Source organism: Gnatocerus cornutus, chromosome 2 (assembly GCF_029298725.1).
Source record: "Gnatocerus cornutus isolate USDA-ARS CGAHR chromosome 2, icGnaCorn1.1, whole genome shotgun sequence".
NCBI lineage: Eukaryota > Metazoa > Arthropoda > Insecta > Coleoptera > Tenebrionidae > Gnatocerus > Gnatocerus cornutus.
In genome coordinates this window covers 5,973,205-5,994,153 of record NC_142234.1, presented here as the reverse complement: position 1 = coordinate 5,994,153, position 20,949 = coordinate 5,973,205, and the positions used below count along the sequence as shown (strand labels likewise).

The window sequence follows — 20,949 nt, the reverse complement described above, 5'->3', positions numbered from 1 at the left end:
AATATGAATTATTCTAGCAGTTTAGATCTGTTAATGAACCGTTTCAAATGTATTCTATTCCAAAATTCTTTGTTAGGTAAACGCTTTTTTGTCAGTTTTTAATAAGATTTAGCTCTTCTACATATCGGCTTTGTGCCATAATAAAAAAATTTTGAAAATGGTAGATGCGCAGTCAGATTGGCAGTAATGTTGTGTTACGTTTGTTGCGCCATTTTCACATTTCAGTTTAGCCATTTTCAAGAAATGTCAATCAAGCTGTAGATAAGCTTTGTAAATAATTTATTACCATACAGAATAAACGTTCTTTAGCTATTTTGAGTGTTCTTTCTTCGTTTCCTTATCATTATTACCATCGTCCTTATCATTTTGTTGTTCCGACTTTGGCAGCCCAATTAAGCACTCAGCTTTAATAGCATGATGAAGTTTGGGAGCGTCATCATCATCTTCATTGGGATCTTCGTCTTGCATATCTTTTGTATTTTTCTGCGTTTGGTCATTCGTTGTCATTAATTTTGCTGACAGCTACACACTCTTGCCTTAAATAATCGTAAAAATTTTTGTTGAAAGCTTTATTATTTTGTAATCTGATACACAGGTTATATATGTAATTCACATTGAGATAAATTATAATAGTGACGGTCCGACAAGTTTCCAGTGTTCCTTATCGTATTAACGATGAGGGTAAACCACAAACCCCACATTGGAACAAGTAGAAAAATGTGACCTTACAACCGCAAATTCAGGTTAAGCTAATTAATGAAATCCTATTAAGTAAATTCCAAATCTAAATTTGCTTTCTCCTTTCTTTGTTCGTTCGTTTTATACAAATATGCCTCTTAATAAATACAGTAACATTAACTTGCAATATTTAACAAATTGTATACAATGAAAACAAAAACAACAGCGATAAATTATAAAATAGCATCAAATTGCAAGATACTGTTACTCCAGATGAAACGAAATCACCCGCTTATTAATCCTATCAATATTAAAATAAGTACATCATTGCTAATTTTGTTGGAAATATTGCACTTACGAGCCTGCAATCGTAATTGTAATATTTCGAATCAGTGTAAAATGGCAAAGGGTAGAAAATAATTGCACATCGAAAATAACACCGGAACCTGCACGATCCGGTAAAAGTGTTCAAAATTTCAGGCAGGATGCTTTTTGTATCGATAAATTCATGGACCATTGATGAAATAAACATTTTGAGCGAAAACTAAACTTTTTTTTAAATCACTCACTTCTAGAGCAAGCATAGGAATAGTATAACATTTTTTAATGCGAAAGCCAAAGAATCTGTATTGTTCATATTGCGTTTTGTTCATTTAATTCGTCAAATATCGAGATATGTCTGTTGAACATTATGGGGGTAGCATTTTTTCACATCGATGGCGAGGAATCGCACTTTATTGCTTGCTTTCCTTTTCCAGTTCTTTGAGGAGCTCTTTCATTTCTTCAGAAAGCTGATGCTGGTCTGTGACCGATCTGGAAATTACCAAAGTAAGTAATAGAACCTTTCGCAATAAATACTTACTTCTGCTGGGATGATGTCTTGTCAGTTTGCTGACCACTTGTCGCAGACTCTTCGCCTTCAGCTGGAAGAAAAAAAAGAATAAAACTTTGTGAAATAAAGACAACATATTTAAATTCATGCTAAATATGTACAAAAAGTATGTTTAAACAGTGCACTGCGTCAGAAAATGTGTCCAAAATCTGAAATAGAATAGCAGTTAGAAAAACAAACAACGACGAGGCAAAAACCTTTGTCAATTGTTAACGTTTAACTTTACATTCACAATATGCATACAACGTAGCCATTAGCCGAAAACATCAAAATATATACATCGTAAGTAGAATGAAAAATGTGGAAAATCGTGTGGCATCGTAGCTTCTACATTGTGAAGTGCGAGGACTATTCCTGTCCCTCTTGTGTTAAGTGCAAAAGAAAGCCAGATGCTGCACGATGGGCAAACATCAACTTGATGAAATTTCAGTGTTTATATACATAAAAATGTAATAAAAAATATAAATAAATGAAAACCATCACTACCATGTTCGGGTAAATTAAAACGCCAGTCGTGTTCTCGAGGATCCACTTCGATTTGATCATCGACACTGATCTCATAACGAAGCTGTCTTCTGCGGATTCCTTGAGCTAAACCAGAAAAAAGTCAAGTGTGGAAGTTTGTCTACACTAATTGGATAGGATCAAGGACGTGAACAACCAAGTCAAAGTCTATTCATTTACCTTTGAATGAAGAATCCTTGGAACCGCCTGTAGCTGCAAAAGTGGACTCCTCACCTAAGAAAATAAAATAACATTAAGTACTGTGATGAACCAAAACGGTGACATCAAAGTCAGTAGAAAGAAAGTCCGTGCAATGTAAAATGGCATGCAAACTCATCAAAACAAAGTGACGACTTACCTCTACAAAGTAAAAAAATTTCCATCAAGTGAAGTGAAAGAACGTAAGCTTAACCTAAAGTGCAATACGCTTGTAAAAAAGATAAAAACTGAAAAGAAGAAATCAAATCAAACATTAAATGCTGAGAAACACAAACCTGTCGTTTCTTTGGGATATGAAGTTAGTTGGTTAGTTTTGCTAGCTACAGTTTTCTGTATTAGTTCCTCGGGTTCTCGTCCATCCTCTCCTTTGACGATAAACCGCCTTTGTACGACTCTTCGGGTGTGTACATTACCGGAAGCGTCAACTTCCTGTACTTCCTCGACGTGCTCGCCTTCGTTGAAATCTTCTATAAATTGTTTTAGTTGTTGGTCAGCATCACTTCCATAGAAAGTGATTTTTTTGACCTCAGGTGGAAGTTCCACCCTTCTGTGTATCGTATGAGAATATGCGTCGTCTTCACTTGGTTCTATGACTTCAGTCACGTAAGGTTTCCCTGCTTCTTGAATGTACTCAGTGGTAAACCTTCGACTGCTGCCTGCATCTTCGTCGAACCAAACTTTGCGAGCAGCTGCTGCAATGTCTACTTGAACTGGATCGATTGTGTCAGTTGAAGATACCATCGTGTTGGATCCTCCACTTGTGAAACTTCCGGAGAAAACAGAATCCGTTTCGTATTGATACGTTGCATGAGTTGCTGTTGAACTCGTTGGGTCCATTAAACTATCGGTGCTTTCTAACATTGTTTCAGAATGTTTTGTTGCTAGTTCAAGAGAGTCGCTGCTGATCATACCGCAAGCTTCGTCTTTAATTTCAATACTATCACTCAATAAATTGATAGGTTCCGGTTCCGTCTTTTTCGCTTGGAATTCAATAGAATCGGTACTAGCAGTCATTATATCGGCACAAGTTTTTTGATCAAGACTATCTGTACTGTCATGCTGGCTTTCTTTTTCTTCTTTGCCATCGATAGAATCAGTAGAAGTAATCATGACGTCTTCGTTTTCTTTCCATTGAACTTTAACAGTCGACTTGACAAGCGGAGCATCAAGATCCAAATCTGGAACTTTTGCAACCTCTTCTATGGAATCTCCACGACCCAAAGATTCCGTTTTGTCACCTTCTTTCAAGTCAATGAATCTCTCAACATTACTTTGGGCCTGTTTTATGATCTCATCAATCTCAAACATTCGTTTTTCGTAGTCTTCTTCATCGGAATCTGGGATAATTTTTTTGTCTGTTCTAGAGACAGTCTCACAACTTTCAGATTCCGACGCTATGCTTTCTTGTCCTTCATCGATTTGCGCCAACATGGCTTCTTCCTCTTTCGCTTTAGTTTCGACTTTGTGCGCGGCAATGCACGCCATTTCTAGTCCTTCAAACTCTTTGAGAGAGCTAACAGAAACATCGTCTCCTTGACCAGATTTACTCGCATTGTAGCGTGTCTTGAAGCTACCGTTACTTGAAGAATCCTGGGACCCTTGGTGGTACCGTTTCGTCTCCAACGACATTGCGCGTTCCAAGTTCTCAAACTCCTGAAGACTAGACATCGAAATGTCGTCATGTTCTCCAGATCTAGTAAAATATTTTCGACCAGCTAGCACGTCGTATTCCGGTGTGCTCGAGTACGAATCTTTAACACTTCCTAAGCTACCTCCTGATTCTTTTTGTGAACCTAAACTACCTATTCTGCTTGAAGGATCAAAGTCATTGATGTCTTCCTCTTTGATATCTTCAAGAGGTCCTCGTTCAAAATCAACCTCGTAATCATATCCTGCCGCGAGCTTCGCCGCTTGGTCACCCTGAAATTGTTGCTCGATCCATTTCTTGTTAGCTTCAAGTTCTTGTTCATAGTTACTCGCAGCGGCTTCGGGGTTAACAGGAGGACTGTCTTCGAAATCAAAACCTAGTTCTTCACTAGATGACCCATCAGGATAGTATTTCACTTCTGTCATTTTAGTTAAAGGTGTAGGTGCTGATCTTGTCAAATAAGCTTCCACTTCTTCGTCATGTTTCTTTGAGCGCTGTTTTTGACCAGTACTTTTTGATTGAATACTGACGCTTTTACCTTCAGAATCAAACTCATGTGCTTCTTTCGCCACTTCTTCTATTACAACAAAATCATCGATTAAATCTGGCTTTTCTAACATTTCAAATGAATCGCTGTTAGGGGAATCGGTGTCTTTATCAGCTTCTTCTTTCACTGTCTGTTCGATAACTGTACTTTTAGACTCCGTTGTCGTTTCTTCTGGAATGGAAATGCCAGAATCTTCGAGAACGTACTCGCGACCTTGGTCTGTGTCTTCCGAGCTTTTGCTTGACGGTGTCTGAGGAGTAGATTTTTGTGTTTCGCTCTCTTTCTCCTTTTCTTTGGCTCGTTCTTGTTCTTCCAACTCCAGGTCTGGATACCGGAAATTGCGATCAACTAATGGAGTCATGTGTTGTGTCACTTTGATATCTGGAATAGATCCAGGACTTTGGTCCCTCACTTGCGAACGTCGCTTTTCGTACTCCTTTTGTGCTCTTTCTCTTGTTTCTAATTCATGTTTTTCTGCGTCTTCGTCCTCAAGAATAGGACAAATTTGTTTAATTTTGTGCGCTGGTGAAACATGGGCGACCATGTTAAAAGCAGCTTCCGCTTCCGCTTCTTCAAAACTTGACTTCTCACTCGAGGTACTGCTGGATTTACCGTGAGAATCACGTTTCTCTAATGGTTCTTTATGGATATGTAAATCAGGAGATGTTTCTGATTTCTTTCTCACCTCCTGTGCTCGGGCAAGAGCAGAGGAGTACTCTTGTTCTAGCTCTCCAACGCTGGCTTGAGTCTCCGAACTGAATTCAGGAGTATCGTCTTTAATTTCCTCTTCAGTTTCCTGGTATTTACCTTCTCGAACATCGCGATGGAAACCTTGGTCCGCTTCAGTTTCGTAACTCTCTTCTCTTTCGCGTTCATCAATGTCTTTCTTTTCGTCACTAATCACTTCTTTGAAGCTTAATTCCGCAGTGTACTTATCGCTCTCCGTTAAGTCAGATTGAAATTTTTGGTCAAAACTCGGTAAAACTGGTGGGACAAAAGAACTTGTGCTTTCTTGTCGTCTATGACTTTTCTTTTTGACTTCGGATGGACATTTTCCGTTAGGTTGTGGTTCTTCGACTTTCTTAGCCCGCTCTTCCTCAGGACTGTGACTTTCTGATGTGACTTGAGTGCTAACGTTTCTGATGCCACTTTCAGTGACGACTGAAGTTGTAAACGTGATGGATTCGATTTGCAAGTTGCTCTCAATCTGCCCGGTTGAAGTGCCCATTTCGGTGGTGGTGAGAGGTGTAGTCTGATGGAAAACTAAACTGTCACAACTACCCTCAATACTTAATTGATCGGAAATACCGGAAACGGACATGCTTCCACCTTCAAGTTTCTCCGAATCGGCTCTGGACAATTCAATTACTGTTCGAGGTTCCGTAGTGCCTGAAGTACTTGATAAACTCATACTAACGATACTGCCGTCGTCCATGCTGGTAAACTTCTTATCTAGCTCCTCAGTCTGAGGTGATTCCACTGTTAGAATTTTGGGTTCAGGTTGGAATGTCATTTCGTGTGATCGTTTCATTTTTGATTGAGTGTCAGACGGTTCATCTATGAGTTCATCGTTCCATCCTACGTCATCTAGGTGATCCGCTGTATCTAAGATATCTCCATCCGCATCGCTGGTCGAAGGCACCAAAGTTTCTGACAGTTCGGAAACTTCTACACTGCCTAAATGTCCAGAGCTTTCACTATCCAAACTTTTCATGCTTTCTTTGGAGCTTAGACTACTCACTGCCGTGTGGTATTCGGTCGATGTGATGTGTGACCTAGAGGAGTAGTCTTGGGAGGTTAAAGCACTCTCATATTCCGAAGAACCAGCTGCTACCATTCCTTCAACGTCGGATGAACACGGTCGACTTTTTCCACTATCTAGCTCAAAACTATGATAGTGACTTTCACCCGAACTCGAATACGCTTCGAACTCAATTCCTGATTTGCGATCAGCTTTCTGTAGTGACGAGGCTTTTCTCATTAAAACTTCCGGTTTCTCCGCTACTTTAGACGAATCTGAGTCACCTTTACGTCCTGAAGAACAAGTCGAGAATTGGTCTTCTGGTGATTTTCCCGATTCTATGCTAGATTTTGATTCGCTACTCGACGTGCGTTTGATTTCTTCATGTCTGTCGATTGTTTTAACTTCTTCTAAATCGCTTACTAGTAAAGGTTGGTCTAAATCCAGAACTTCCACTTTTTCCGTAACTTTAGTGACCGTTGAAGACTCTCGAATGACATCTGTTGATGTCACTCTACTGCTAATTGTACTCTGTTTTATTATACTATCTTCATTTTCATGTGTGCGCTTCTCCTCAGTCGCTTTGTCCAATGATTCCTTCTGTACAACCTTTGTATGTGACTTCTCTTTAGCTTCAGCTTTCTCAAAGGCGCCACCTTCAATCTGCTTCACTTCGCTTTTAAGCTCTTTCTTCGTGCTTTCTTCAGTAGACGCGTAATCCTCAGTGGTGATTTGACCAGTTAATTTAACTTCTTCAGTGGGTGACTTCTCAGCCACATCAATTTGATGTTTAGTTACTGATTTTGTGACGTCACTTTGGCGTCTAGCGTCTTCTGATGTTGTTCTGTGTGAATCTTCCGCTTCTACGTCGGTTCTTTTCGTAGTGACATCAACCGCTCGTTCTTTACTAACGTCGACACTAGTTTTTCTATACTCATCGGTGTCCTTCTCATCAGATTTTTTGTGTAAAGCTTCCGTTGTGACAACTTCAATTTGTGTTTCTAACTCTTCACTTTCATGAGTTGCAGACTCTGAGATTGTTTCATCTTCCTCAAATATAACGTCTTTAGCCTCGGATTTCTCACCTTTAATACTTTCGAATGTCTTCGTGTGTATTTCTGATTTTACTGCCGTCGTGACGCCACTTCCATATGTCTCGTAATCTTTGCTTTGGTGTGACTCTTCAGCGTGTTTCTCATCAATTTTATCAAGAAAATTCATTGACTTCAGATCTTCAAACTTTTCAGCTTTGAGCTGGCTGATCTGCTGCTCAAGAAGATGTGTCGTGTCCACTTCGGTGCCACTGTATCTCAAATCTTCATCCGTGATCTCAATACTCGAAGCTTGAGTATCACCACGTGACAATTTAGCGAGTTCGCGTTGGCGTCTTGCTAGAACCGATTCGACTAGCTCGACTTCTCTTTCATCCAGTCCTTTCGTTTCAGCTAAATATTTTAAGTAATCGGAAACGTCCCCCGTTGAAGCGCTGGGTGGTGAGCATTCTCGACGGTGAATTTCAGCTTCGATTTCTTCAATTAACGCGCTTGCGATGGCTTTTGCTTCAATGGGATCGACTTTTTGGTGTTGAAGGCTATCCATGATGATTCTTTCGATATCGCTATGACTTTCTGACTTAATTTTGTCTGAGTAAGAGTCTGAGTGGTCTTGATGAATCTCTGAGCCTAAATCTGATTCGTCTCTGGTGCTTAGACTCAAATCTTCGTCTCTTTCGATTTTTTCGACAGTCGCTGAATCAAACGATGTTACTTTGTCAAAGTGGGCTTCTGGTTGTGATTGAACCGAAACTTCCCAAACTGTGTCTTCAACGTGCTCTTCAGGAACGTTAATGGGGGAATCAAGTTCAGTTTTTTTCTCTGCTTTAGGTGCGTATTCGTCGCTTTCTTCACTTATTCGTCTTTGTTTTCCGGATAGTGTCACTGTAATTTCTGGAATGTGGTCATCTTGAAATGTCGACGATTTGGGTGAGATTTCTGCAATGTTTAGAGAATCTAAAGACTTTGTTTCTACATCAGTAGCGTCTTGATCTAGTTCAGCAAGTTTTTCCGAATCCTCGATTTCGCTTTTGTCGACGTGGACTTCCATGGAGTCTGGTTTAGAGGAACTACCGGTCCTCGTCACCTTATCTACATCAGACGACGAACTTTGTTCCGAACCTAACGAGGAACGTTTTGTTTGAGAATCCCCATCGATTTCTTTGTGCGTTTCTTGGAATTGTTGTGAAATCGGTGTTTGATCCTCAATGTGCGCTATGGTCGTTTCGGGTTTGTGCGTTTGGAAGTCGTTTTCGAAAGAAACTTCCTTTTTCGTTGCTTCATCAAAGGATCTCGCTATGTCTCTGACGGACACTTTCTCTTCACTCAACTGTTGTACCAAAGAACTAATCAATGTTTTTCGTTCAGGAGATGGTTCTTCTTCTATTTCGCTAGTCAGTTGTTCCTCGATCATCTCCTTTTTGATCTGTTCTTCGTAGTACTGCTTGCGTAGTTTGATACTACGTGCTGACACTTCGTACAAGTCTTCTGTGGGCAACGAAGCGGATCTTTCGTAGATGCTTTTGCGCCCGGCTGCTACAGGTGGTGCGAAAACACTCATCTGCCGTTCTCTAATCTGCGGAACGCGGTCTTCAATCTCCGAATCGGAAATGTAGTGTTCCACATCTCCGCTGTCCGAAATGTAACCAGCGTTATCGTTGTTACCACTCCCCAGAACTTCAGAATCTGAATCACTACTTTCTTTGTCGGATTCGACTTTGGGCGGAGTTTTGGACTTGCGTTCGCTGGGCGGTTGAAAGGAGGCTTGATATTCCGACATAATTTTCAATTCTGGTTCTTCAGTCACTTTAGACTCACTAATAGATGAGACTTGTACTTGAGAACGAGGCTTCGGAACAGGAACTTCGTGCACCGAAGCCCTCTTCTGTGGTACGTCTTTTTCCTGCGTTGGACCTTCATTTAAACTCATTCGTTTGTCTTTTGTGACATTTTCCCAGAACTTCTTTTTGTCGGAATAAGTCTCCGGGGCCGATTCTTCTTCGTCGAGTAAGTCGTCTCTAACAGGCGAAATTTGTTTTTCTAGTTTAGGTTGGCGTTCTTCGTTAAATTGTAGAGGTGTTTCTTTGGCAAAGCGGGGTTTGGGTTGGGGTATTGTTTTTAAGTCTTCGGTTAGTGTTGGCGCGCAGGTGGTTTCTAAAAAGAGGCGGTTAGATGTTAGCGGGGACTAGCAATACAAAGAGGTATAGTACTAGTACGGTTGATTATTTTTTGGTCACACTGACAGGCAGGTATTGTTCCGACTTTACTGGGGTCGTACGCACTTACCGTTTAGCCATTGCTCGGTTGAATAAACTCAAAAAACACAACTAAAAATGAAAGACAGACTAACGAAACAAAACAAAAAATAAACATGTGGAAGCCAAAGATGCTTGTGCTCAGGCGTGACACTTTGCCAAAACCGTCTGGATACAAGGCAATCCAAACTCACTGTGATGAAACTAAAAGTGAAGTGGTTGGGATCACCTTGAACATCTAACCATGCAAACTCTAAGTTCAAACATATCGGGCCCCGCTTCCGCCGGGTCTACCGTACTTCGTGCGCCCCCACCCTCTGCATACCTCGCCGTTCGCTTTTTCCTTTCGATTTCGACCGCTTTTTGCCGGATCCTTTAGTAATGAGTATGGTGGGTACGCCTGGATTAGTTTTGGCGCTCATCTGAGATATATTCGAGTCTGAGCTAGCAAGACTGGCCGTATCAACTAACGATTCACTTGTGCGATTTGATTTATCGAGCCAGTCGAGGACGGCGTTCATGACTTCGCCTCTGGACAGGTCCGAACTTGAAGACGCGGTACTCCGTAAAGAGGTAGTACTACCGTACAGGAATCTGTCGGGGTTGAGTTGAATGATAGTGCTGATTAGGGAGCCTTTGAGGGAGGTTCTTTTTAAGTCGGGAAGACTACCCCTGTCGAACTCTTTCGGGGGACTACTTCCTTCATAGAAATCCATCGCGGACTTAGCTCGTTTATTTTTCTTGGTGGGTTTAGGGGTATGACAAGGACTCCTCATAATTGGAATAACATCGACTTCGACGCCAGCTTTGTTAATTAAGTTATCTTTATTTAATGTGACGGGTCCCATGTAAACGACCTCACCTACGGGGAATCGAAACAATGAAATCGAACCTCACTAAAATAGGCCCCGATATGTTTGTGAGATGGAAGTTCGAAACGGTTTGATTTTAGATGAGTTAGCTAAAATGCATGCTTCTCGTCGTGATTGAACAACAAAATGGCGTGAGTGATGACAATTGTGTGAGAGAAGGAAGAATAGGATTTTTGAAAACTGATTTTGAATTAAGCTGACATCAATTTAACATCTACCTTGAGGAAGTTCCTGCACGTCAGCTTGACTGTCGGGGGTTTTTGAGTCCCAATCGTCGCTTTTTGAGAACGTGGTCTCATCCCACAAATGACTGTACTCTTTCTGGAAGTCTGACACCTCTTCAGTGCTTAGCTGAGAGACCAGTCTTTGAAACTCGTGCTCACGACGCGCTTCGACTTCAGTCGGCGACACTCCGGTCCCGTCTTTGTCCATTACTTCAGAAGCCATCCGTTCAAACTTACGTTCGACCCTATGCAGCTTTTTCTCGAGCTTAGGATCGGACGCTTGTTCTAATGAATCTAACGCTTTGTCCAAGTCACGTAATTTTTGTTCAATTTGATCGACGTCGGCTTGCGAGTCTTTCTTCATTGTTTCCAATTCGCTTTCTGCTTTTGTTAACTCAACAGTAACTTTCTGACCACCATCTGTTACCGATTCTTCTAAATCCTTCACCAACTGAGTTTCCAAGTCACTCAGAAGATTGTCAAGCTTATTTTCTGACAAAGTCTCTAAAACATTAGATTTGACACTATCTCTTCGCTCTTTTACTCTCGATGAATCCAATGAATCATCGTCTTCAGACTCTATATGAAAAAGAGGTTTACGCTTAAGATGTTCCACATCTTCGGGTTCTGTAACTGTGTAAAGTGCCTCGGTCTCTTCATCGTCCACTTGTGGACTCCTAACTTCGCGAACTGCAGGTCGTTCATCACGTGAAATTCTCTGCGATTCTGCCCTTCGTGCCATGGTTGGGGAGGTCACGTACGATTTTACTTTTTCAACTTGTCCTTTAATGGGGTCCGCCAACTGGTCCAATGAAGAGGCTAGTTTCGTAAGCTGATCGTCAAGTTCTGCCGTTTTGAAAGCGACTGTTTTTGCCCCATCATCCACTTTTTTCCCAGCTGATTTAACAGCCTCATCCACCTTTCCCTTAGAAGAGTCCATTTTCTGAGATGCGTCTTGTAAAAGTTGGTCCTTTTTTTCACTAGTACTGATTTTCAAAGTTCCTAATTCTTTAACAAATTCGTCAGCTTTCTGACTTGTAGGTTCACTAAATTTTGTCGTCTTCTTTACTAATGTTTCTTTAGCACTTTTAGTCTGATGATGGAGTTCCGCTCCTACCGCATCTTTTGTTTTTACAATTTCTTCCACTTCTTCAGTACATGCTTGAGTAACCTTACCTGCTTCTGTTTCAGCAGATTTTTTCACATCGTGTGTTAATTGTGTCAGTTCTTCTGTTTTTTTCTTAGTTGCATCTTCAAAATTTCCCTTTTTTGAAATAAGATCGTCGATTTTTCCATGAGCCGCACTGCTTACGTCCAGAATTTTTTGTGAAACAGTTTCTTCCACCTTTTCCTTCATTTCTTTACCTTTCTGTGAACCTGTTTTAATAACCTCTTGTGACTTTTTAGCAGCTTCCGCCTCTAAAGCAGTTTTAGCTTGCTTCAGATCTTCAGTTTTTTCAGAAATTAATTTCGTCAATCCTTCTTGACTTTGCTTTGTAGTGTCTTGTACTTTTTCCTTTGCTTTTTGTATTTCATCAACTTTTTGTGCAGCAGCAGTGGTAACATCATCAACTTTCGTCACAGCGATTGTCTTAATATCGTCTTTAATTTTACTGACTTCAGCTTTTTTTGCTTTAATCAAATCCTCAGAATCTTTAGTCTTTTGTGCGGCTGCTTTCGTAACTTCACTAATTTTTTGCTCTGTTGCAACTTTAACATCCTGCTTTAATTTCGCGGCCCCATCGATTTTTTGAGTGACTGTTTCTTTTAGTTTATCCACTTTGGTTGTAACAGTTTCTTTGTACTTCACTTCGGATTTACGTAAGTCATCAACTTTTTGTTCTACGCTAGTCACAAAAGTCTTTTTCGTGCTTTCCAAATCATCGATTTTCTTTGACGTTGTTTTGCTTAGTTCATCAACTTTGGACGTGGTTACACTTATAACGTCCTCCTTTGCTTTTCTGGTTTGTTCAACTTTTTCTTGGGCAGATTTTTCAAAGTCCGATTTCAATCCAGTTAAGCTGTCAAGAAAATTTTCCTGAATTCTAGAAACGTCTTCCCTTTTTTGAGTAATTGTTTCTTCTATCTTTGCTTTGGAGTCATCAAGTTTATGAGAAGCGGTTTTAACTAGTTCTTCTGATTTCTTCACTGCTTCTGTTTGAACAGCTGCTTTGGTTTGTTTAACATCTTCAATTTTTGTCGAAACAAATTTTTGTACTTCTTCTTGTTTTTGTTTAGCAGCATCTTGTGCCGTCTGTTGAAGTTCATTCGCTTTTTGTGAAGCGGCGAAAGTTATATCATCCACTTTAGCTGCAACAGCAGATTTAATACCTTCCTTGGTTTCACTTACTTTTTCGACTTTATTTTTAAGAAAATCATCAGTATCTTTTTTCATTGAGGACACTTTATCAATTTGTTGTGATGTCCCTTCGCTAAATTGTGTTACCTTCTGTTGGGTTGCGTCTTTAATTGTTTCTTTTAATGTCACGCTCTCCTCAACTTTAGATGTGACTGTTCCTTTAATGTCGTCTATTTTAGTTGTTGCTTCAGTAGCAGCACTATCTTTAACTTTCTTAACTTCTTCGACTTTTTGTTGCACCGACTCTTCTAAGCCTTTTTTCGCATCAGCTAAACCTCCAATTAATGTGTCTTTGCTCTTAATTACTTCACCAGTGAGTGCTTCGGACACACCGTCCAGTTTCCTTGCAACATCTTCTTTGGCTTCGGTTAAGCGGTCTACCTGTTCTTTACCTTTTTCCTTTGTTGCATCAACACTTTCTTGGAAGTGAACTGTAACTTCTTTTTTCACATCTTGTATTTTGTCCGTTACATCGCTTTTTGCGAGATCTGCTTTTTGAGAAATTGACTCAATTGCATCGTCTTTTGCTTTTCCTAAATCATTGATCTTTTCTACTGTTTTTCCAACAATTTCCGTGGCAGTTTCTTTTCCTTTTTGAGCTGTTGTTTCGACGCCACTTTTCACTTCTGAGAGTTTTTGATCACTTTGTTGTTTCGCTGCAACAGTTTCATCAACAACTGATTTAATAGCGTCTTCAGATTTGCGTTTAGTTTCTTGTGCTGCATCTAAAATTTGATCTTTACTTTTAAGGATTTCCGATTTAGTTTTATCATGCGTAGATTCGACTTCTTTTACGACATCATCAACTTTTTTCTCTACACTCTCTTTTGCTTTTTGTACTACTGTTATAGCACCTTGTGTTTTGCTACTCGTGCTGATTTTAATACTGTCGATTCTTTCTCCAGCTTTGGCAGTTACATCCAATAAAGATTCTTTCAGTTCCGTAATACCAACTTTTGCTTCATCAACTTCTTTCTTTGTTTGTTCTTTGGTCTCGTCAACTTTATCGCTAGCAACTTTTTGTGTATCTTCCACTTTTTTCTTGATTTTGTCTACACTCTCGTCAGCACTTTTTACTGTAGTGTCTACCATTTTTCCAGTAGATTCGGCAGTTTTTTCAGCTGCTTTTTCCGCGCTTTTCTTTGCTTCCTTCAATTCATTTTTAGCTTCATCAGCGGATCCAGAAATAAGGTTGCCTAGCTTGGAAAAGAATCCTCCTGATTTCTTCTCAGCTTTTTTCGCTGCTTTTCGAGTTGTTTCTTCAATTGGCGTAGCGACTTTAGTTGCTTCCTCCGTGGCTTCTGTTTTAACTTCATCAACAAGACTTCTTGTTTCCTCGACAGCTTTAGCGGCTTTATCAATTATGTCGTCTATAGCTTTGCTAGCGTCTGTCGTAATTCCGGTATCAATATCCGTTACAACAACTGGTTTGGAATTATCATAGTTGTCAACTTCTATAAATAGAAAATCACGACAATCGTTAATTTGTTGTTGCACTTCTGGAGTGTATTTGCTTTTCAAAGCTTCCATCTTTTTGTCTAAGCTGCTAAGAACTTCTTTACTCAAGTCCATCGCTGGTTCTTGTTCAAATTCAACCGCTAACAAGTCATCCTTGATTTCTTCTTTTACCTCGTCTTCGACTTTTGGTAAAATAACTGTTTCGATCTCTTTCGGTACCTCTTCCTCACTTTTCTTCATTTTTTCAAAGAACTTGAACGGGCTGCTGCTCTTTCTTCGTTTTTGTTTCTTTGGGGAAACTTCCCCTTCATCTTCCGATCTGCCTCTGGTCTCATCAAGTGATGTCTCTTGTGATTTCGACTTTTTCCCGAATCTTTGAAAGAAACCTTTCTTCTCTTTGGTCTGTTTATCTTTTTCTTTCTTGGCATCAATATCGGATTGTTCCACAACATGTATTTCGATTGCTTCGTGTAACACCACATCGCCCGCTTCTTTTAGTTCTTCATCAACTTCTTTCACCACGTCAGTAATCTCAGTTTTAACAACATCAACAACCTCTGCCACTTCTGGCTCAGGTAGTTGACCTTCTAGAACCATCTTAGATTTAGTTACATCAAACGTAACTGTTTTTTCATCTTTTTTCTCTTTTTCTGTTACCACTGGTTTTTCATCTTCATAGTTTTCTACTTCTGTTGATAAGAAAGCTTTTGTTTCATCCAAACTCTTTTGTACTTCTTCTGAGAGTTGAGTGTCTGCCAAACTCGGCTTCTTTTTGGTCTTCTTAAACTTGGACAGAAAACCTCCTTTTACTTCCGTAGTTTCCGTCTTTGTTTCTAGTGCTTCTGGCGATAAAATTTTACCTTCATCCGGAATCGGTAATTCAGCTACCTGAACTTGTTTTAGTTCTTCTAGGTCTTTTTGCTTTACTTCTGTAGGTGCTTCTGTATCCGATACGTCTGATTCTTCTTTCTTTGACTTCTTAAAAATGCTGAATATGCCACTTGTTGGTCTTGGTGACTGTTCTCTAGCTTCCTCGACGATTTTCTTGTCTTCCACAATTTTCTTCTCTTCCACGAAAGTTTTAACGTCGTGATAATTTTCAACTTCTTCTGTTAAAAAGCGGTCACTGTCGGCCATGTTTTGTACTGTTTCTTCAGTCAAAACAATTTTTGTTTCAGTAGTTTCCTCCTTCTCTTTCCGTGGTGATTTGAAAATGCCGAAAATACCACGCGATGCTTTAGCCTGAAGATCAGTTTTTTCATCAGATAATTTTTGTTTCTCTTCTTCAAGAGACTCTACCACTTCAACAACATCATTAGTTACGACTTCTTTAGTTTCTGCTACGAGTTCTTCGGTTTCATCTTTCGTTTTGGATTTTTTAAACATACCGAAGAGACTTTTCGATGGTTTTGCAGGAGGTTCCGTTACTTCTTCGCTTGGAGGCTTTGGTTCTTCCTTCGCGTCTTTTACGTCTTCATAATTTTCAATTTCAACAGACAAAAAGTTGTCAGTTTCAATCATTTCTTTCTGTACTTCTTCTGATATTACAGATGGGCCATCAATTGAATCCTCTTTCTTCGATTTTTTGAATATTCCGAAGAGACCTCGCGATGTTTTTGGTGAAGCTTCTACTACTTCTTCAACAACTGAAGTAACTTTTTCTTCTTGTACGGCTTCAAATTTCTCAGGTTTAACGTCATGATATTTTTCAACTTCACCTGTTAAGAAAGATGAGGTGTTTTTCATATCTTCCACAACAGTACTAGGAGCAGGTTTTACTTCCGTTTCTTCTTCTGATTCTCGTTTAGTCTTCTTAAAAATGCCAAAAAGACCCCGCGAAGATTTTGGAGAAGATTCAATACCGTCTTTTAAAGGTTTTGTACTTTTTTCACTCTCAACGACTTGCTGTTCCTCTTTCTCCGTAGAATCCTTCAAATTTTGTATGGTCTCATCAACTTCTTTTATAATAGTTACAGGAAGTGAAGGTTCAGTTGGTTCGTCGTCTTCTTTTTTCGATTTTTTGAACATACCGAACACACCTCTTGATGACTTCGGTGATGCTTCGACTGTTTTAACTTTTTCTTCTTGAATTACTTCAAACTTTTCGGGTTTCACATCCTCGTAATTATCAACTTCAGTTGACAAAAACTGTTTTGTGTCATCCATTTCCTTTACGACAGAATCTGAAAGAGGCGGTTTTGTTGGAATTGTTTCTTCTTCGTCTTTCTTCGATTTTTTGAAGAGACCGAAGAAACCCGCCGCTGGTTTTGGCGATGATTCCCTCACCTCTTCTACTGCTTTTTTCATTTTTTCTTCTTCAGCTTTGACTAATGCTTCAGTTTTTTCCTCGATTACGATTGTTTCATTAACGGCTTCTGCAACTTCTTGTTTCACTTCCGAGACGACCTTTTCTTCTTCCTTTTTGGCTTTTTTGAATAAACCAAAGAAACCAGAAGGTTGTTCGGCAGATTCTGTCACCTTTTCTTCTTCAATCACAGTTTCTTGACCAGGCCGGACATCATGATAATTTTGAACTTCGTCGGTTAAAAATTGTGTGGTGTCAGACATGTCTTTAAGTGTCTCCTCTGATAATGGCGCTTTTGTTGGTTCTTCCTCCTTCTTCGATTTCTTAAAGAATCCAAAGAAACCAGCTGACTGGCCTTCTGTAGTCTCTACAGTGATTTTAATATCTTCAGCTGTTTCTTTTGGTTTTTCCCCTTCAGTTGGTTTTACGTCTTCATATTTTTCAATTTCTGCAACTAAAAATTCGTCAGTGTCTTTAATGTCTTTGATAACTTCATCGGAAAGAACCGGCTTAGTTTGAGCAGCGTCCGTTTCATCCTTCTTTGATTTTTTGAAAAGCCCAAAGAATCCTGGTGACGGTTTTGGGGATGCTTCTCTTTTATCGTCTATCCGTTTCGGCGAAGCTTCTTTTTTGTCATCGCTGGATTTCAGTGAAGATGCTTCTTCTAAATCAATGACTTTAGCAACTGGAACAATGTCGATGGGCGACAATAGTTTTTCGATTTGTTCGAATTTAGTAGGTCTGACGTCGTTGTAGTTTTGGACTTCGCCTTCCAAAAACCGTTTTGAATCTAAAATATTCTTCAGAACTTCCTCTGACAACAGAACAGCCACCTTCTTTTCTTTGTCCTCCTTCTTAGATTTTTTCTCACTTTCTTTTTTGTCGCTGGGAACCTTATCTTCTTTCTTTGCTTTCTTAAATAAACCGAAGAAGCCTTCAGACTGGGCCTTCGGTTCTTCAACCTCAGGTTCAGATGGTGGTGGTGCTGTGACCGCTGCAACTGTCTCGACTGCTACAACTGGACGAACATCGTGATAATTTTCGACTTCGTCGGCCAAGAATTCTTGGGATTGCCTCATATCTTTCAGAACCTCTTCAGAAACTGTTGTTTTAACAACCTCAACTTTCTCTACAATTTCCGTAGGAGCTTCTTCTTCCTTCTTTGAATCTCTTTTCTTGAAGAGTCCAAAGAAGCTACCTTTCTTTTCTTCTTTCTTTTTACTTTCAGTGTCGTCAGATTTTGCGGGTTTTTCTTTGAGCACTTCTTTATCTTGTTTTTCAACAATTTCTTTCTGAACTTCTTCAACTTTCTCGTCGGTCTTGGGCAGATCGGACCAACCACCAAAATTGATTTCATTTGCAATCAAGTTTGTAGTGATCTCCTTGACCTGATCTTGAGGAATTGTGATGGTAACAGGTTCCATGATGTCTTCGTAAACGTGGTCTTTGATCCGCGGTGGTCTGATGGGAATGTCGGATTTCATTTCAATTGCTGCAATGGGTTTCATGATTATTTCTTCAGATAAAATGGGAGATTTTTCCAGAATTTCCTTTTCTTTCTGATCGATGGTTTCATCGATGTTAATTGTGAATGTTTCTTTGGACTTTTTAGGGGATTCTTTCTTAGTAGGGTCGACAACGATCGAAAATTCTTCGGCTTCTATGACTAAAGGTTGAATAGTCTTGGTGACTTCTTCTGAAATTACTGTTTTTGTTTTGGTTTTCTTCTTTTCTTTCTCCTTTGGTTTTTCTTTCGATTTTCCTTTTTCCTTGTCAGGCACTGTTGGTTTAACATCCTCTTTTGTATCTTTAACTGAAATAATAGGTTTGTCTTCTACCGGTGGTTTAACTTCAATTTCAAAATCGGCGTCTAAATCTGTGACAGGAATTTGGTGTTCTAATGGCACGCCAGGTGGTTTGTATGCTGGTGGTAAGTCAGAGACTGTAGCTTCAGCAAAAGGAATAGTGTCAATATCGCTCGGTTCCAATGGTGGGGTAGGCAACTTAGGTTTTCTAGGTGGTAGAAATGATTCATCCCCGGAAGTGCCTTCCGCTTTCTTCTTTTTCTTATCCTTTTTAGGTTTTTTAGTTTTTTTCGGAGATTTCTCAGATTCAGAGTCAGACTCAAAGGATCTTTCCACGAATGTCTTTATCGAACCAAAGAAACCCTTTTTGGCTTTCTTCTTTTCGTTCATATTGTTTTTGTTATCATCGGCTTTTTTCTCGTTTATCGGTTCTTTTCTACTGTATTTATCGGCAAGCGCGTCGAATGGTTCGGGTTGTGACTCAGATTGGATGAAAGCGTTAGTTTGTTCGCATACGGTTTTGATATCGGTTGCTAAATGATCGTCAATGTCAGATAAACCAGTAAGCTGCTGGCCTAAAGGTTTGTCTAGCAATGTTTCTTCGTTACTAGCTACTAAACGTTCGGTCGTGGTTGATAATCCTGCAAACATGCAATTCCCAACAAGCTATCCTAACTACCATTAATTTATAACCTTATAAACAAAAATTCGTAATATCCTTACTGCAGCAAGGTTAATGCGCGATTAGTGAAATCAAAAAAGACTAAACTACATCAAAACTGTCAACACCATGCGGATGAGTTTGGTATGTTACACCACTCGGATTTTACCTCCGCTATTACTGTCCAACCAATCACAATACGCCCTCGGGATCTGATCGTTCTCATTAAACGGAGAAGAGGTGGTTTCGGTGAAAACATTCGTATGAGGAGAGGTTACATTCTTAAAACCGTACTGACTAGCATCACTACGATTATAACAAGGATAGAAAGGAATGTTGGCGTAAAGATCGACATTTCGAATTTCTTTAATCACGTCTTCGTCAGGTAACGCCACATCGGGATTATAAACTAGAGGAAACCGTTCTTTGGAACTCGCGATTAGTTCAGTTCGACTCCCGAAACGTTTCGAATCTTGCAAACTGTCTTCAAGAGGCTCAGGTGTTTTTACAAAGAGTTGTTGGAAAGTGAACGACGGCTTTTTATCATCGGTTAACAAATCTTCACACGACTGACTTTCGCTCGGTTTTAGACTTAAATTGCGCTTACCACGGTCGACAATGCTGGTGAACTTATTTTTAAGACTGTTGATCTTTTCACCTAGGTGCAACTTTTTTTTAGTTTCTGGTATTTTCGATTGCTCTGGAGGATTTTCAAGAAATTCGCGTACGGATCTGATCTCTATTGCTTCTTTACCACCTTCAGACGTTCGTACCAAAAGTTTAACCTCGGCTTTAACGATACTCTCGTGCTTCTCAGGTTCGTCGTCTAAATCCGAATCATCGCTTGAATCAGAATCGCTGGAGTCACTTTGGACGGGAAATTGCACCGGGTCATAAAGAGAGTACTGATTGGAGGAAGTACTGTGAGTACGATAGTGGGAGTGACTGCTACTTAATAAACTCGCACTCTCGTCCTCGTCTTCTTCAGGTACGATACTTAAATTTCTGTAAGTTCCTTCCAACCAAACCTCATTTTCCGGGTACGAATCAAAGCGTTGGTACACGTGAGTTAACGCGTTGTATTCCACGGGTTCGTAATCATCGTCTTCCGTCAACGATTCATTCGACGCGACTTTTGCGCAAGTGAGCAAAAAGTTTGATAGCGGTTCGAGGTCGTCATCGTCATCGATTTGAATTTCTTGGACACTTTCAAACAACTGCGACTTTTTGATGGGAATTTCGATTAAAGCGTCGGTTTCCGGTACTAATTCTAAGGTGTTGACAAAGGAGTCATCGTTTGGTTCAAGGACGTCTAAATCTAAACTAAACAACTTTTCTTGTTTTTCTACTTCTACTAGCATTTTCTCGAGCATTTCGTCGATCTCTTTGTAGGAAGTGGAAGGTGGGGGAGGTAATTCACGATCCGGTCTCAATAGGACGCTTTCGTATGTTACATAGTTGGGTGTTGCTTCAACAAAGAAAAAAATGCATTAACCTGGCATCGAAGTAAGAATATTGTTGACTGCTTACGTTTCGTTTTATTACCTGCTTCAATGACAATGAATGATAAATAAATAAAACACACCCGAAAAGCTGGCGTTGCTGGCTTAGAACGATTAGCTCACTAAAGCGTCAAGATGCAAATGTGCATTTATTAGCCATGCGCATGCATTACAAGCTCGACTATAAAAGAACTCCGTGTTAGAATGCAAACGTAAAATAACAGTTG

General features: G+C 39.9%; 1 protein-coding gene across 9 annotated transcripts in view; it reads right to left on the bottom strand.

Annotated features, from left to right (window-relative positions):
- Positions 1–554: 554 nt before the first annotated feature.
- Positions 555–20,949, bottom strand: part of LOC148178294 (uncharacterized) — a 101,540-nt gene continuing 81,145 nt past the window's right edge. For all 9 annotated transcript variants that reach the window (XM_088030951.1, XM_088030941.1, XM_088030942.1 and 6 more), the window contains 6 exons: positions 10,627–19,200; positions 2,569–9,435; positions 2,255–2,308; positions 2,057–2,161; positions 1,541–1,601; positions 555–1,491 (listed from right to left, as the gene is read on the bottom strand). In XM_088030951.1, coding sequence (XP_087887077.1) covers positions 1,413–1,491; positions 1,541–1,601; positions 2,057–2,161; positions 2,255–2,308; positions 2,569–9,435; positions 10,627–19,200 — 15,740 coding nt within the window. In that variant the 3' untranslated portion in view covers positions 555–1,412. The remainder of the gene's footprint in view (positions 1,492–1,540; positions 1,602–2,056; positions 2,162–2,254; positions 2,309–2,568; positions 9,436–10,626; positions 19,201–20,949) is intronic.